General features: G+C 37.2%; 1 protein-coding gene across 2 annotated transcripts in view; it reads left to right on the forward strand.

Moving 5' to 3' along the window:
• The window catches only part of LOC149555502 (uncharacterized), a 178,096-nt gene that overhangs the window by 38,751 nt on the left and 119,946 nt on the right, over nucleotides 1-19,399 (forward strand). For both annotated transcript variants that reach the window (XM_089829571.1, XM_089829570.1), the window contains exon 3: nucleotides 48-202. In XM_089829571.1, the coding sequence (XP_089685697.1) occupies nucleotides 48-202 (155 nt within the window). The remainder of the gene's footprint in view (nucleotides 1-47; nucleotides 203-19,399) is intronic.

Here is a 19,399-nt window from a genome sequence, read left to right on the forward strand (position 1 = left end):
GAGGGTGATAGCTAACACGCTTCTTAAACTTATTTTGGTGTTTCTAGATTCATTATTGTTGAGGATTGTTGAATTGTCAACCTCTGCAACTGACCGACAAGCAAAAATAGTCGCTAGTGAGTTACTCCATGCCATATGTTTAGTCATGCTTGGAAATGCTGCAAAAGGACCTGTGCGCCGTAAAGGTCAAGAACACCAAAGTGTATGTCATTTTTCATAGGTTTACTTTTTATTTTAAATTACCATTTTAGGTTCTTACTATTAATGTTATGGTTTAGATTATAATATTTGACTCTCCTTATGTTTCACAACCCACAAGCTTGTGCAATAGACAAATTGTTATAGTTGTTCGTATTGGTGAAAACATGCTCCAATCTCATATAACACATATAGATGATTTAAAATTTAATAGTTTATTATGGGGCAGAATAGCATGTTTATTCTACTTTAGTAATGCTTATTGGAGTTCTATGATTCAGGAAGATTATATCCTTAAGTTTCTGATTCCATATCAATTGGCTAGCAGAGTAGAAGCTGTTTGCATAGCATGCTTATGTTTTCTTTCTTCAAGCTGCTTCAGTACTATAGTGTGCAACCAGCCATTGTGTGAAAGAAAATCTAAGAGCTGTGTTTCACTCCTACAATTGTTGTTAAGATTGCATTCACAATGAACCATCCTAATAATATCAGTGCTGTAATAATCCCAATTATCAATTATGAAATTTGCTTTCATACAAGTAATTCTTGGCTCAAAATTAAGCTCTGCTAAGAGTTCTGATTTTTGCAATTTTACTTCAAGAAGTTAGAAATCCTCCAATATTGTTGGTATGTTATATTTTTCTGATATATATACTATTAAACAGTGTAACTCAACTAAAAGAACTTTGAACAACAGAAAAATAGAGATATCTTCAAATCCACAAATTGATCATTATGATGTGAAAATTGACAATTTTTGGAAATAGTAAAAGAGATTGTCACACCAAACTTGGATAAAATTTTCATATGATCTGTTTATCAGCAACAAAGATGTTCTGGCAGCAATAATAGACAACAAACCAGCAGCTACAGAAAAGTATTAGATAAGATAGATTTATCAATGTCCAACTAGGGACCACAAAGAGGGTCTGAGGGATTGCAACAGTACACTATAAAAATAGCCAGCTGTGGGAACACCAAACAGTGCCTGGGAAAAAGAGCAGAACAAAGAAAACCCAAAATCAAAGAGCAGATGCAAAAACAAGCAACATGTAGGTTCTTGTGTGTAATAACCCCGACTGGTTATAACTTCAATAAACACCAAATTTTTTTATAATTCAGTTGTTTGACGTTTTGTCAAACACTTTGCAAGCAAGCTCTATAATCACTGTAATAACCCCGGCCTGGTTATAGCTTCTAATGACATCAATTTTCAATTATTTTCACTATTTAATAGTTTGACATTTCGTCAAACACTTTGCAAGCAAGCTTTGATACCACTGTAATGAGCCCTACTGGCTCTCAAACAATCTGTGCCAAAGAAATTATTTCTCTTTTTTGTTTTTGTATTTCAGGTTTTGCAATTTATGATACAACAATATAGCAGAAAAATATAAGATATTACAATAATAATTTTAGCTCAAATATTTGGATATTACATAAGCAATATATAGCTGAAAATTCTAGATTTTAATATCAACTTAGATACTGAGTATTTTCACAAAATACCAACAACCCAGTTGATAAAATATCTCCGATTATCTAAATCAACAATACCTAGAAAAATTAGAAGTTTCAATGCATGAACTTATAGCTAAGACATGCCTTGAAACCCTTTGAAATGAAGTCTAGCAGCAACAAAAGGAGTCTCCAACAAATAGATGCAACTGCTGATATGTAAAACGCTGCTCGCAAAGTGCAGATAGAAAATAACACCTAACAACAAATATAAATGGGTGCTCAACCAATTCCAAATTAACTAGCACCCAATTGCTTCTCTACAATAGTAATAACAATATAAGAAGATGCCAAATTCTAAATTAGCAACACCACAATATCTCCCAACTACAGTGTATACAGCAATGGAGATAAATACCAATTCTCATAAAACTAATTCACAATACCTCAGCTGTGAATTACAATGAACTTCTCAAGAACAAACCTTTATACTTTAGTAAGGGCACAACAAAATTAGACTTCAAAAAACGTCACAAAGACGAAAAAGCAAAATAAGATAATCAAATAATCAGTTGTTTTTCTCATCAAATGTCCTCATATTTATAATCTCCAAATGACACCAGTTTCCGAAAAGAACTCCACTTAAGAAGCTTTCTCTACACAACATTAAAATATAATAAAGTGGCTTTAATATAATTTATTAATTGCTTTTGGCTCCAAAAATGACCTTTTCCACCATAACTTAATATTTTGACATGGAAGGCCACTGTTTCTTTTTCCCACGATTTAAAACTTTTCATCCCGGTTCCAACGAGCTATGATACTGAGGTGACTGACCAACAATACCAACAAAAATAGCAACCTCAGTGTATTTAGATGAATAATAATAATAATTCACCCGTCTTGCTAAAACAACTGAAGAAGCATCTTAATTGAAATCTAACAACGCCAAAGTGATCCTGATGATGATATAAGATGAAATGAAATGAGTTTTACTAATGTCAATGAGACCAAAGCCCTATGGGACCAAACAGGGGGATCCACTAAATATTCTGTTGAGATTTTTCCAGGCTGTTCCTTCTTTTGTGGAGTTGCATTAGCAAGGCAGCCACCTTGTGAAGTCTTGGCCCCTCAAAAAGATCTTTCATACTGTTCACTCGTATCGTGTCCATGAATTGGACCGGGATGTTTTCGTATGCCATACATTCCTTTATATAGTGCCATTCCTTCTCCCCTGTGCCTTGCTATGAAAGACGATGAATGAATGAACCTGACAATGAATGAACCTAACGGGGTGACTTAATATAAATAGATGCTCCCTCCAAGATTCTTGGAGCCCAAATTGAAATCCTGAAATAAAAATTGAGACCATCACCCAACTTCTCTAACTCAACTGAGCTCATTGGAACCAACAATTTGACTTACTATAAATAGTAAGTCCCTCAATTGGATCCAAAATGTAGCATAGGCTACTGAAAAGCCTATAACCCTACAACTAAGATCCTCAAATCCCATTGTTAGCTCACGAGGGTCGCAATGGTGAATTGACCAAGCCAATTGTAGGAACTTGCTAAAAATGGGGTCATTACATTGTGTGAGGAGAGGCGCTGGGCCATCTTTGTGAGCCAATACGAGTGGACGACTGCTTCCGAGTATAGTTTCTGCGAGGTTGCATAGACCTAGAGTGACTAGGAATAGGAATAAAGGGGTTGAGCTTCCACTTTGTACCTGGAGCCAGAGAGACCAAAGAGAAAATTTATAAAATCTATTATAAATAGGACATTTCCAATGATCTGGATTTAACACTTTTGGCACCAATTTTTGCACAACCCTCATTTACAAAAATGAGCTGGTTTTCAACACTTACAACATTTATGACAAAAGCTACCAAATTCTGCTGTAAAAACTAAACATACTCTGCAAACCCAACAACTACTCATAGTTTTAGTAATTTTTGTACTAGAAAGAAATATAATTTTTTTGGCTGAAAAAGATGAATAAATAAAATGAAGAGTATTATTGTACAAGAACAACATGACATGACTCCACATCATAATTGAAGACAAAATATGGTCAAGTGTACTCCCAAAATCCTACAAAACACATAAGCTGAAAACAAGTTAAACCTGCAAATTTGGTAACTCAATCATAACCACTAAGTGAGATTGCTAGATACAATTTGTTGGTGTTTAATTGTTGCACCTGGTATGTAATTCTTTTAAGTTTTGAACATGCATGTTACTTAAGTTTACCTCGGGACCACATAAGAGTATTTCACTTTTGGTAGTCTTATGATTGTTGTCCTGCATTTTGTCACCACAAAATGTAGGTAATAGTATAAAACTTTTTCAATTTACTTTCGCATTTCTCTGAGATAGTTCATTATTTAATTGGCCAACATTGATCAACCAATTGAGCCCAATTCGCATAATAAATCCTTTTATTGAAGGCTTTCGTCAAGCCGTTTTCAAATTTCATTTTATTAAGCTTATGCTTGATTTTTGAAGCCTTCAATGTCCTTTCTTATGCTTTTTAGTGTGTCTAGCTTTTTTTAGTCTTCTAGTTTAGTTTAATCTCTTGCTTTTGGTTTTCCCTTCAATTTCGTAAATCTTAGGGCCTAATCAGACTTGGAAGTCAAAAGATATGATTATTTAGGTGTCCAAAAGGTGGACTCTCCAGATGCAATTGCATATTTAAAATATATGCTCTATTTTAGTGTTGACATTCACTTTTTTAAAAATATAACATAAATTGACTTTATGTTATATTTTCAAGTTACTTTATCACTTAAATTTATCGCTTAAGTGACTATAGAGCACTTAATGTTATACTTTCATGTTGAGTTGCTTAAATGTTTTCACTTAAGTGACTTTATTAACTACGTAATTTTATTTATTTTTGAGAGTTACTTTTGTTTTATTTTAAAACATCTAAGTTAAATATTACTTCTTGAATAGTATTTGCACATAATACATAAACTATATGGTGTAAATATTATTTTTGACCCAATTAAGTAATATTGAGTCAAAATTCAATCAAACATGTGCTTAATTGGTCTTTTAAGTTGTGCAAACTCAACTTACATGTCTTTTACATGATTTTGTGCAAATTCATCCCTAGAGTGTGGTTTGCACTAGAAATGCATGTAATGGACTTCGTAGAGTCCACTTTACATGAAAATTCCCCTTTGCAGGTAAATCACTATACATGTAATTGCATCTTGAGAGTGCGATTTGTACTAGAAATGCAATTTATGGACTCTACAAATAAAAAGTGAGTTTTTAAAACGTGTAAATGCATTCTTAGAGTCTGATTCACATGTAAAAGGCACTTCCAGCAAGGCCTCACATGCAAATGCCCTTCTAGAGTGCGATTTGCACTAAACATGTAAATATGCATTTTATTTAGAGTCTGATTTTAAACATGTAAATGCATATTTGAAATATGTAATGGACCTCCAAAAGTCTATTTACATGTAAATGCACTTCCAACCAATGAACTTTACATGTAATGCATCTTGGAGGATCCAATTTTGCACTTAAAACATATGTAATCACCCTCTAAGATCCCATTTTTGCACTTCCAAGCCAAAAACACCCAATACATAATATGTAATGCCTCCTCTAGAGTGCGATTTGCACTTAGGAAGGAAAAAGCAAATATGTAAAGGCCCATTGAGAGTGCGATTTGCACCAGGGAAGGAAAATACACATGTAAATGCTCATTGAGAGTGTGATTTACACAATAACATATATTTTTAACAAAATACAAATATGTAATGGCTCCTTGAGTGTGATTTTCTCTCCCAGCCTCATATTGCACATTTTAAAACCTGCAATAGGACTGGGAGAGTGTGATTTGCTTCTTTAACTCCATTTTCATGCATTTTAAAATGTGTTTGCCCATGGAGAGTGCAATTTGCTTCCCCAACCTTCAAATGTATGCATTTTGAACATGCAAATTCCTCCATAGAGTGCGTTTGGGCATTTTAATACATATAAATGCTATTGGAGACCACGATTTTGAAGCAAAAAATGGCTCATGGTTTGGCATTTGGAGGGCACGTTTTTGACAATTTTTGACAAAAACACCCAGATTTCACCACGTAATTCATCAACAAGGGGACCTTTTTGAGTTTTAATGCATACAAATGCATTTGGCACTCACAATTTTGCATATCCAAGACAAAAATGACCCAGACTTTTGTATAAAAGGGCATGTTTTTGTTAAAAACGTCCAGAATCAACATTTCCAGCACATAACGTTTTTGGATGCATGATTTGCCATCTCAAGGCCATGTTTTTGCTGTATTTCTCCAAAAGTGACTCATTTACATAGATTTGGAGGGCATGTTTTTACCCAAAAATGTCCCAATAGATGCACTACATCAAAAATGTCTTGCATAAGCATGTTTTTTGCATCTACATGTAAAAATGCCTCATGTATTTGACATTGGAGGATCACACTTGCAAGCTTGGAAATAGTCAAAGAGTTGTTTGAAGAATTCAAATTTTGGAGGAAAGTCTTTCATTCGAACTTCTCTGACTTCCGCTTTTGGCTCTTTGAGCTCCAAGTAAGTAGACAATTTCAACTTTGCTTGTCTTTTCTTACTTTGCTATTTTGTTGCATATTTTGGCTTATCTTTGTTCTTTTGTTGAAAGGCATGCCATGTATTTTGCAAATTCTCTTTAAATAAGATAAAATCTTCTATTTTCAAATCCTTGAAACTTTCCCAAACTATAGAAATGAAATTGCATGTAAAGGGATTTCTTGAAGTATATCAAAGTTTAAGTCAAGGCAAGAGGTTTGTTTTTCTTTTGTTTTTAAGTTTATATTTATGTATTGTTGCTTGTTTTGGTTTATTTTTGGAAACGCTGAAGAATCCTACCCAAGAATGCAAGTGCATCCACATCCTTTCACCTTTCATATTTTCATGTCAATATATATTCCATCCATTTTCCTACATGCAATTACATTCTCTGAACTTGATTACATGTGTACCTTAAGTAATTATTACATGTAATCACCACATGTAACTACCTCTAGATAAACCGATTTTGGTGAAAGTTCACATTTTTAAACACCAAAGTCTCCATTTGCACACATCCATATGCATCCCAACTTGCATTCTTGGCCTTATCGACAAAAGCCCATCTTTGCCCACATGTAATCCACCCTTGAGAGTCCGATATTAGCCCTTTTCGCCCAAATACACATGCTTTGCTATTCGTTTCCAGCCATCATATGTGTTTCATAAGTATCTAATCCATACTTTGAACACCCATTCCTCATGGATTTGTCATTGTAACACAAATCTCAAAGTTTTCATGGATCCAATCTCATTGGAAGATGTTTTCATCTTCATGTTACGACACACTTTTCAAGATATGTTAGAACTTCTTCAAAGAATAGAGACATTCTATCAAGAAGATGTGCTTCAAATCCAAGGAAGCAATAATTCATTTGATTTCTATTTTCCCAATGACTGTCCCAGAACCTGAGTTCATGTTGGAATGCACCAAGAACTTTTCTTCAAAAAAAGAGAGATTTAAAGGTGCTGATGGAAAGTCGTTTCGGGTTTACATCCGGACATCGTCGAGAAGGTTTTCAAAGTGTCAGATACTGCAAAATGTGCCAATCTACAAAGGAGATTTCACGCAATTCGAACTAGAAAAAGCTTAATTACATCAAGTTTTCAAATGACAGCTAGAAACTCATCAAGGAGAATGCAGTGGCACGAACTAGAGGAACTCTCGATCCTGTGATCATTTAGGATTGCATCATCAAGTACAAGGCCTTTGCTGACAATCTACAATATTGATTGGTGCAGGAGCACCTAGGGATTGCCTAGCCAATCTAATGTTTCATGTTTTTGTTGTGTGCGTGTGGGCCTTAGTGCTTTTTGATGTGTTAGATATAAGGTCATGTTGACCATAGTGGTAGTACAATAGGGATTTTGTTCATAGGGTCTTAGTCTTTTCCTAGGTGCAATTAGGGGCTAGCAAGTTGTAAAGCCCTTTGATTGGCCTGAAGCATGATGATGATGTCATCATGAGGTCAAAAGGGTCTAGGAAAGGTTAGGGTGATGTTTTTACCTTAGTTAAGGTTTTTGGTTAAGTTTGGGAAGAAATGGAGGTCATTTGACTAAGTAGGTCAAAAGTTGCTAAAAAGATGTAAAAGTTGCATTGTGCAACTTTGCAACTTTGAAAAGTTGCTTGAGCAACATTATCAAGAAAGTTGCAAATTCGATGGAAAAGAGCTCTAAGAGGAAAATAACCACCCAACCACCCTATATGAGGCACGCCAAGACCTGTGAACAAGGTTGGATGCTCATTGTATAGATTGAGTGTTTTGGCAATCAGCATTTTGAAGTAATTTGTATGCAATTTCTTTGTTATTGATGACAGTAGGTTAGAAGTTCAAGATCCATATGTAGCTTGTGTATCTTTTGAATTACATGTTTTGTTGATTCACTGTGTCGGTAGATAGAGATTTTGATCATTTTGTTCACCTTTTGTGAAAGTGTTTTGGTTTTACACTGTCACTAGGTTTGCCCAGGCAGTTGTTGAAGATGGAGTTCTAACTCAATTTTACATCGTCCATTCTATACGGCCTCTTGGGGATAGTGAGTAGACTCTATGTACATAGTGTATATAGAAGCAAGGGTTGTCAAATGTAGAGGAAGCATTTTTAAAGTCTTTCCCTAGGCGAGCCTCTGGTGAGTCCGGCTAGGGAAGACCATAAAGTGATCGGCATTACTTGCAAGGAGCAAAGCTAGAGTCCAAATTCCTTTTGGACATGGAAGAAGGGAGTCTCACCAATATTCCATGAAGTGGAGAGGATCATACCAATCCTGGAACAAGCCTAAAACAATCTTGATTGTTGGAGCAGCTTTTGAAGCCTAAAAAGCCTAATTTTCACCTAATTTGGGTTAGGGAAATGGATGGAAGGAAATGACCTCAAGACCCCAAAAAACTTTAAAGGAATGACTAATGAACCTAGAAACCTAGAAAAGATTGTAGGGTTCCTTTGGAAGGCATAGGAGAAAAACCCTATTTTCTCGGAAGAGACCTAATAGGGGAATTTGGTGAGATCGGATGAGTAACTAGACTAGGAGGGAAATCTAACACCCCTAGTTGATTGCATTAGAGTCCCCTAGGACACCTCCACACCTCTGTAAGGTTGGCTGAAGCATATGGAGGATTTAGGCCTTTCAAGATGGTTTAAGGGCTAAGGCAAGTGAGCAAGAATGCAGCAATAAGTGGAATGAGCATACCAAACTTATTGGTAGATAGGTTGGCTCAAGGAGACTAGGGGATCCTAGTGAACAAAGGATCTTATAGGTGCTAGGGTAGGAGAGGAAGACACCCTAGAAGTCTTTATGAAGACTAGGAGCATGAGCTAGTGATTAATTCATCCAATCTCCCTATTTGAGTGATATTAGAGCCTAGTTAAGATTAGACTTGTGGATAGATGTTGTTTCAGACTGAAGAATCAGTAGGAGAAACTACAATGGTGACCAATGCAGAATTGGGTAAGAAGGTACATGAGCAAGAGGGAAGAATATCATTGTTTCCATCTATTAGATAGAAGTGTAATTTAGGGATTTAATCTTGCCCATTACTCACTCCACGGTTAAGTGGATTCTTTCCTGAAAGTGAAGAGGAAAGAATATTGGTAACACCCCTTATAACAGTCTCTCAACTTCTTGCTTTCCTTGAGTTGATCGAAGGAACGGTGAGAAGGGGGAGCCTTCTCTTTAAGGTAGGAGAGACTCTGTCTCATACGTTGTGGCTAGTCTACCTATTTTGCGATTGGATTTTGACAAAATTATCTGTTGCAAAATATCCAGCCAGCAATGATGTTATCGCATTATCACTTTTCCACCTTTAGTGGGACTTCCACCGTTGGGTGGACTTATCACTTTATCACTTTTACACTTTTGGAGAGTGATTTATCTTTAGTGGACATGTTGCACGAATATTTTTACACTTTGGAAGGTGATCCACCTTTAGTGGACATGTGACATCTACATCTTTCCACCTTATGTGGGTGATATGTTGTCTTCTTGTGTATCATGTCACAAGAATACAACATTTGCCACAATCTTATGCACTCCTATGTTCTCACCTTGGTCTATTTAATCAAGGAATCTCTTTTGTAATATCATTCCAGTTTATTCAACGAAGTGGAGTTAGTCAGTCTAGCTATTTTATTGCATTCTTGGTAAGAAGACAATTATTCTTGTCATTTTTATTTTCTATTATACAATTATTCTTGTCGTATTTACTTTCTATTAGTTTGTGCTTTCTGTGACATTTGTCAAGTGTTAGGCCACACAATCAAGGACTGCCCCTACAATCTATATGCACAAAATGCGCAAGTATGCTTCACCCAAGGAGAACAATCCACATCGCCTTCCACCCCTCTATGAAACACAAATACAGAAGCCTCACCTAGAGGAAGCAATAACAACAATAACAACACTCTCAGGAGAGCAATCCAGTATTATTTTAAAGGAAGACCCATGACTCAATGTGGGTGATGCAACAAATGAGGCATTTTGCACAGGGCTGCCAGAACAATGGAGCGAAAAATGGAGGGATGTTGTGTAAATGGTGCGGACCGGGTAAGCACAAGGATGCCAATTGCCCTAAACAAATGGGGTGAACTTGTCCGACATTGCAAAGCCAGAAAGAGAATTATTAGCCATCACAAGAATGCAGGCGAGGAAACTTGTATATCTAGATGCAAGTACGGAGAAAGAAAGATTTCAAGAAGCTAGAAAGGACATTAGAGATAACATTGCAAAGGAAATGGAAGCTAGTATGACTAAACTCACAAACAATCGAATGATACCAAACATTTTGAAACAAGTACTAGGGACCATCATTCCCATGAAAATTGTGGATCCATTAGAAACATCACCTCAATTATGGGTAGCAATAACACAAGGAGCAAGTATCAAAGGGGTACCCTTAAAGGAGGAGAAGAAAGAGGAAGCACGAGCCAAAAAAGAGACACCCTATTCACCATAGGAATGGGGAGGACACCCGCAATGGTCTAAATGGAGATAATGGGATGTAAACTATGAAACACTATTGTCGATGGGTGTTCCAGTGTGAACATCCTACCTGAGGAGACTTGGAAGGCACTAGGGAAACCTACACTCTTGCCACCCACATTCCAACTAGTGGGAGTAGACCAACATGGAATTAAGCCAATAGGAACCTTGATGGGGCATAAGATAGTAATTGGTACACAACAGTTTGTCTTGGACTTTGTGGTGATTACCCTCAAGAAGAAAGGGTATGATGCATTCTTGGGGGAGATGATGGTTAGTCACAGCAAAGGCCACCCATAATTGCAAGAGAAATACCTTGTACATAGAGGTAGACGACGTAGAGTATACGATAGATCTAAGGAAATAGTTTGTAAGTCAGCATCTGGCATCCGATTCAGAGGCAGAGGGAGAAGACGAGGAAAGAGTGGAACCAGATGGAGTGTTCCAGCTTGGGGAGTGCTCAGAAGAAGAAATAGGCTTACTCAACGGGTTGTTTCACGGGCACAAACTAGGAAGGAAGGACTAGACTATGAAGTATTCCGGCTAGAATGTAATATGTTGCAATTGCAAGTGTCTAAATCACAAGAAGAAAGGTATCTAGAGGGATATAAGGAGTACAGGGAGGATAGGACCACTCTCAATAGTAAACCAGCACATATATTCAACAAAAAGAAGAAGTGGAATACGTGGAGGCCAAGTTGCAAACTATGAACCTATGGGAAAAGGACCAACCCAAGGAGATCCTCATAGGAGATGGTTGGGATCCAGTATTGAAGGCTACAGTCTTTAAGATCTTTCTAGAATACAAGGATGTATTCGCATGGACGTGTAAGGACCTGAAAGAAGTACCATCAGAGCTGTGCATCCACCGAATACTACTTATACAAGGAGCAAGGCCAGTGTGCAAACGACCATACCAGATGAAGACGAACTATGCAACCAAGCTGCATGAAGAAATTACAGAAAAGTTGGAGGTAGGAATCATATTCAAAGTACAAACTAGTGAGTGGGTAGCTCCTATAGTCATATCGTTGAAGAAGGACAGGAACCAAATTTGGATATGCGTGGACTTCAGATACTTGAATGTAGTAACTATAAAAGACCCCTTCCCAATCCCTTTCACTGATAGTATCCTAGAAGAGGTGGTTGACCATGAAATGTACTCCTTCATGGCAAGTTTTCAGGATATAACCATATCAACATTGCAGATGCTCGAAAAGTATTTTTGGTTGGAGTATGGTGGTCCATACTGTATGCAGATGCTCAAGAATGGGTCTTGAGGTGTGATACATGCTAAAGGGTAGGCAAACTCCTAAAAAGAGATTTCATGCCATTGTTTTTGTCATAGCCACAAGAATCGTTTGAAAGTTGGGGGTTGGACTTTGTAGGGCCTTTGCTTGCTAGTAGTAACCATAGATGCAGATGCATAGTGGTGATAACATAATGTTTTACAAAATGGGAAGAGGTTCGCACACTCCTAGACAACATAGCTCTTAGTACGACCAAATTTCTCTATGAGCAGATAGTAACCATATTTGCTATACCGCTATAGTTGACGAGTGATAGAGGGGTGCAATTTGTCAATGGGGCAATCAGAACAATGACAAGTGAGTATAGAATTTACATTCGTTTTCTAGTCCGTACTATGCAAGGGAAAATGGTTAGGCAAAATCTACAAATTAAATATTGGTTACAATCTTGTACAAGACTTGTGGGGTTGAGAAAGGAGATTGGGAGGAAAGACTTCCAGTAGTAGTGTGGGCATACAGGACTACCTACAAGGTCACCACTGGGCAAAGCCCCTTCAACCTCATGTATGGACAAGAAGTAGTAATGCCAATGGAATATTACCAAACCTAAGAATAACAGTTGAACACAGGTTGGGAGATGTGGAGAGCTTAATGGAAAGACTCAATACTCTGATAAAATTGGATGAAAAAAGGACAATAGCTCAATGGACGATTGAAGTAGCACAAAGGACAAAATTCTGGCATGATAAGCATTTAAAAAAGATGAACTTTTGACCTGGACAGTTGGTGCTTAGGTACAATGGGAAAAATAAAATAAAGCTAGGCAATTTTAGAGTTAGATGGCTAGGGCCATACATGGTCTTAGAAATAAAAGACAATGGGGCATTAAGGTTGTTTACCTTAGACAATAAACACCTAAAAGACCTTGTTAATGGATCAAAATTGAAGCTTTACAAAGAAAGAGGGTAGTTGGCTTCCATTTACTTAGTAGATATAACAAATATAAAAGACGAGGGAAAAGAAATAAAAGAAAAAGAAAAAGCGAAAAAAGAGAACCCAAATGTGATTGGAGACAAAGGCGAAATAAGGGGTACCTTCAAAATAAAAACTAAAAATCACAAGATGCCATTATATAGTGCAAGAGGAGGATATCCAAGCATTACATTTTGCAATTTGAGTATGGAAACAGTACATATTGGTGGCAGTGTACTGAGTAGGGTTGGTAGCATATGAGCCAGAGGAGCTACTATACGGAGGGTGAGAATCGTATGTGCAACAAAGGCTGATTGGAGGGAAAGAACTCTACACGTACCAATCCAAAAGGTGTCCTCGACTGAGAGAAAGAGAACCATACACAGGAGGAGTGTGGGAAGAAGTATCCAAAGAGACACACGGCAACTTATTCACAATTGTACTAAGGAAGCCAAATGAAGGCATTTGTACAAAGGTCTCCTTGACTGGATTAGCCCTACGAGTAGGATATTGCTGAAGGGTTGCTGTGGGAGGACAAATCAAGAAGGGAGATAACCTTGTCATACAAAAGAGGTGTTGTACGAAGGGTGTACGGATACAAAGGAATCATATATATGATCGTACGAATTGGGGTATGAAGAACATCTTGCAATTCCCAAGAGCATACAGATAGATTGCCGAAAAGATGGGAAAAAAATAGACAAGGAACAATAGATGTACTGCACCAGGAAGATTACGGGCCACATGGTACTTGACAGAAGTAATGATACAAGGGGTAAAAGGACAAGCTCAGTTAACAATATTCAGAAAATGGTCAAGATAAGTGTTGGGAACCTTAGTAGAGGGAAAATCATTGATTCTAAGAAAAAAAAAGTTCAGTCTTGTGGGTGAGGAATGTGAAGAAGATGACAAACAAGAAGGATAAAGGGAAAATTGCTGGAAAGACTACTACTACTACCACTATCACTTTTGAAACTAATGGGAAGTGAATGTCGCACTTGGTGGGAGAACTCAGAGGACAATCACTCTCTGAAAGAGGTGCTGCGTAGAGCACAAGTAGACAAAATAATTTTCATGCCAATCTTTGATTTGAAGGAGTTTGAAGCTACATTGCGAACTATGGTGGCTGGCTATAATAATGAAGCCCATGCATCGATAATCCAATATTTGCAGCAAACTCTGATAATTTCCTATTCTGCTAACGAGATAAGCAAAGTTTTTGGAATACCTAAAGGAGGACAAGAGCTAACAAAAACCCTAATGATAGTGTAGGAAAAAAAGAAGTGGTTGAGATTAGTGTGCAAAAAGGACATCACAAAATAGGATTGGGATAGCATTCTTAGCAAAAAGAATAGTCAAGGTCTAAAGATTTTTTTCATAGCTAATGAAGAATGGTGCTACGTTATTGACTTGGTTAGAAGAAAATTTATTGCTAGAAGTCGCACATCAGATATTACTTTATGGATGTTACCTGTGGTTGATGGGTTGCATTGGGGACAAGTGTAAAACTGGGCACAATTTCTCTTAGAGAGACTACAAGAATTCATGGAGTTGAAGCGTAAGGTATTCCACATGCCAGACCATGCCATAGCCTTATTTTTGGAAGCAGTTTGAACTTAGGTGACCGCAAAGCATAGAGGGGCATTGGTTCCAACAAACAAAGTGGAACCCTACAGACCAACAATGACATATTGGGTTCACATGGACAACTTTGGAGCAGGGTTTAGGTTGAGGAGAGCCACGCAAAAAGAAACCAAAATAGTTAGCTGCACAGGTACAATAAGCAATATTTGTTGAGAGTTCAAGTTAGGAGGAGAGTGGAGAGGACAATTCAAAATAGGATGAGACTAGCACAAACAAATCTTCAAACTCCCAAGAGGCAAAAATCTATCTGAGCAACTTGAGGGGCACACCTGGAGATGTCACCTTCCTACCAACAACAGGACCATTGCCAGGGGGGGGGGAGGGGAGGTACTTGAATATGCCCAGATTCACCAATCTGACATCAGGAGTGTGGAAGCAAAGAGTATGGAAGAGATTAGGCATGTTGAAGTTAGCAGTATGGTGCAAGATGTTTGTACTATGCCTAGTACACTGGAGGGATGTTCCACCACTAATAAGGAGGAAGGTGTCCATACTAGGCCTATTACGGAGGAAGGTGCAGATGTCTGTACAATGAAAGAGAATCAAAGTACGAAGGGCGAATGTGGTAGATTGCAACAAAAAATTCGTCAGTGGGGGACAACAAGAATTTTCATAATCAAGAGTAGCAAATTTGGTTCCTATAGATAAACAACCTCGTACTAGGGTGATAGATCTCAGGTCTCAAAAAAAGTGTGGGCACAAGGTGAGGCTGCAAACACTGTGGTGTATGGAAATGGTCCAACTTGTTGCTTTGGTGGTGTAACCTACAGGAAAAATGGATGCTCAGAATGCAAAGAATGTGGAAGAAGCCAGAATTAGGGAGGATATGTTGATTGAGGACACGGAATTAGAGAAGGCCGGTAAACTATTTGAAGAAGAGGGGATGGTATCTCCACCCTCACCATCTCCCCTCGAGGTAGAGGAGGAAGACCCAACAAAAATACAAAGTGAGAGAGTGGGACCGTTCGAGACATTTTCATAAGATAAGATAAGATAAGATAATAATATTAATGTCCATGAAAAACAAACAAAGGTTTATGGGACTAAGCATACAAACAGAAGAGCCAGCCTAAGCAGAAGCACCAAATGGTGACTGAGAAGAGACAAAAGCCAGAAACAATAAAAGAAAGAATACAAGAAAAGAAAAGGACTAAGGGTCCTTCCTTGTTACAAAGAAGTCAATAAAAGAAGGGTAAACCCTTGAACAATCCATAGTCATAAACTGCCATGCAAAATCGTTGTAGGATTGTCGCTGCCTGGAGAGATTGGTGTAGGTATAGTGTCTAATCGATCTGGAATGAGAAGTATTGGAAGGCCTTTTCAAACCCTGTGGAGGAGACGAAGGAGAGAAAAAGGCAGTGATGAGCTGGTTTGAAGTACGCTCATGAAGTATAAAAAACTGTAAGGTAATCTCTCGAAGATGGGTGGCCTCTTGAAGATAAAGTGCAAGACATCGCTGTTCAATATAATTGAAGAACATCAAAAGAGAAGAACAATGTCTAAAAAGACAGTAAAATCTCCCTCTGATCTCATAGTAGAGAGGACATTGAAAAATGAAGTGGATCTCAGTCTTAACCTCTGCCAAAGTATACAATTGACATATCCGATCAGTGTGATCCATATGGTGATCGGTCTGAGCTCGGAGGCGGTTAGAACCAACCCTGAATGAGCCTAAAGAAAACCGTAAGGCATGATTCTAGCACCTGATGAAGATAACAACTGTCACCCGGAAGCGAAGACTCCAAGAGGAAGTCCTCCAGCTCATCAATATATAACCCAAATAAAGTAGGAGAGAGAGGACAACCCTGCTTAACCCCAATAGTACAATGGATCGGATCTGAGAAGCCAACAGGAGTCTGAAATCTGCCAACCACAGTCTCATATAATCTCATAATAGTAATATGTATCATTTCGGAAATACCGATCTCCCTAAGTCTCTCAAACAGAGCCACCCTAGGAACATAATCAAAAGCTTTGCGAAAATCAACAAAGCAACAATATACCTTTTTTGATTTGTGTCTGGCCTCCTCAATAATAGCCCGTAGCGTGAAGATGTGGTCCATAGTCTGATAATCCATCCGAAAGCCTGCCTGTCCTCTAGCCCTACAACCAATCCTGTTGAGCTCCGCTGATAGCATAGTATTAAGAGCAGTACCATACAGTTTGGCAAAAGTGTGCCCAATCATGATGGTTCTGTAGTAAGATGAGCGATCTTTAAACAATTAAAGACCATAACCCGAGTCTTAGACAAATTGACCACAAGCTGCTATTGATCACAAAAAGAAGCCAAACCATTAAGGAGTCTCTGCAAACTGTCTGGAGAAGAGGCCAAGAGAACCACATCATTAGCAAAAAGGAGAATGGAGATCAAGACCTGATGTAAATAGCACCCATCGCTCATTTGAGAGGACTTCACTAAGAAATCCTCGAACTCGTCAATATACAAGCCAAACAGTGTAAGAGAAAGAGGACTACCGGTTACCTTCTCATAAAGCCTCATAATAGCAGTCTGTAATGTGTCTGAGATCCCAATCTCATGAAGTCTCTGAAATAAGGCCAACCTGGGAACGAGTTGAAAACCTTACTGAAGTCCATAAAACAACAATATACCAGAAAGATTTCTCAAAGAGTTAAAGGCTCTGGAACATACCACCAAGGAAGTTATAAAGTAGGCTAAAAATCAGAATCTGGGGGCCATAGTTAGAGCAGCTGAATCCTTGGTAGCATTTATGCAAAAGGATTGCCATACAGATTGGAAGTTACTTCAGCACGGTGGGTACAAACAGGAGGAAATCGCTGTAGAGTGGACTACCCAATACACCATACCCCTAGCCAAGGAATAACCACCTCTCATTAACACACTTAGAAATGGAGGTAGCATTTAGGACATACATGGAACTTCAATAGGAAAAGGAATTGACAGGATGAGTGGAAAGGAAGTGGAAGGCAGAAAATGCTGCACTAGAAGAAAAGTGGAAGGTGGAAAAAGCTGCCCTGGAAGAACAATGGGAGATAGAGAAAGCTGCAATGGAAGAGAAATTCACAACAGCAAAGGTGAAAAAGATGGGTGCATTGCATGTACTGTAGGGAGCTCGTGCCAAGTAGAAGGCTTAGAATGGGATCTTCACCGACTTTGTGGAGCCTGGAGTCCAGGGATGTCTTCACAACCTACTTCTTGAAGTTTGCTTCTCTTTTTTAGTATTGTTGTGTTGTTTGGAAGACGACTTCTTTTTGGGGGGCTGAGAAATGTAGTAAGTAATAAAACAATGTGGTTATTAGAACTAGTTAAGCTTTGTTGGGTTTGGGTAGCTAGGAAGCGAGGGGATACATCCGTTGGTGTTGCCAACCAATTGACCATTCTATAAGAACTTTGGAATATGGATGTTGGACTCATGTTTTTTGTAATCAATAAAATAATATGGCCTCGCCATTTTGGTATTCTGGTGTGATAGCCCCACTAAAATAATATATAATAATTATTAAGATACAAACAATAAGTAATATATATAGTAATTATAAATAACTAATAATATTTTAATTTTAAGTAAAGATAGATAAATAAATAAATACTATTTGTAATATATAATGATTAAAGTTATAAATAAATGAAATGATATAACTAAATAATGTTTGTTTTTAATAGATGTTATTGTAATATTTAATCTACCTCATGAACTTAATATTGTTAAATAAACTAAATACTATAATCTAATAGTATTAAATCTTAAAATTTAATAATGACATCAAATCATTTCTTAATATTAATAATATACTATTTTTATAATCTGGAAGGGGTGTGTCATTTCATTTAATTAGATATAATAGGAGGGTCCAAAGGATTCATTCGGGGATCATCAACAAATATATCATACATGACTCAAAAATTATCTTATCGAATATGGATGGAGAATGGGGTCATTACATTTGGTACGAGTAATAAATGTTATGTTGGTGTAATTGATTCCATGTTATATTGCTGTGTACATTCTGTGTTGTGAACCATTCTACACTGATGTACACAATCAATATATTTATAACTAGCCTAAGATTTTGTTTTAAAGTTTTCCAATGTTATTGTGTTTTTATGGTTTTGAAAAGATTTAAAAAGCGCCTACTAGAGGACAAGAAAGTAAATTTATGCTACTTGCAAGAAAGGAAAATAAAAATCGCAATTGTGACCAAATGCTATCTTTCTCTATTCTGCATATGTAAATTTCTGAATGTGCATCTCAGATGACTTTCAAATGCAAACTAAAATGCAATATTCTCCAGATGACTTATGCATAAATGTCTCTTTTCTGGATGAATGAAAATGTAATTTGACAAGTTACAAATTTACAAGGAAGCAACTTTTCAGTAAAATTGTTAAATGGATGTTTGAAACTTTATGTTTCTTACTAAAATATTGACGAGGAATGCAATGAAATAGTTTTTTTTTTTAAAAACAAGCTTTTTAATTGTAAGGATGCATATGTACACAACTCTTTATCTTTGAATCTTACACAAGACAATACGAAACATTAAACTATTGATCTATGCAATGAATCTTTCTGTTTTCTCAAATGTAGATGATTGTTCACATTTAGAAATAAATCTATCAATTTTTGATTTTTAATGAGATTATTGAAAGGCTGAAACATAATATTAAATGCACTGGAAGCACCTTTATTGTGTCATGCCCAAAACTTGGGCAAAAACACACCAAAGAATTTTGGGAAATTCAAATACATTTTGCTTTCTTCCTACAATGTCATGACTTCACAAAATCAAATCTCTTCTCTATTATTATTGAGATTCAAGTTTCAAGAGATAA

This window comes from Cupressus sempervirens, chromosome 5 (assembly GCF_028749045.1).
Source record: "Cupressus sempervirens isolate cs-2001-9-10 chromosome 5, ASM2874904v1, whole genome shotgun sequence".
Taxonomy (NCBI): domain Eukaryota; kingdom Viridiplantae; phylum Streptophyta; class Pinopsida; order Cupressales; family Cupressaceae; genus Cupressus; species Cupressus sempervirens.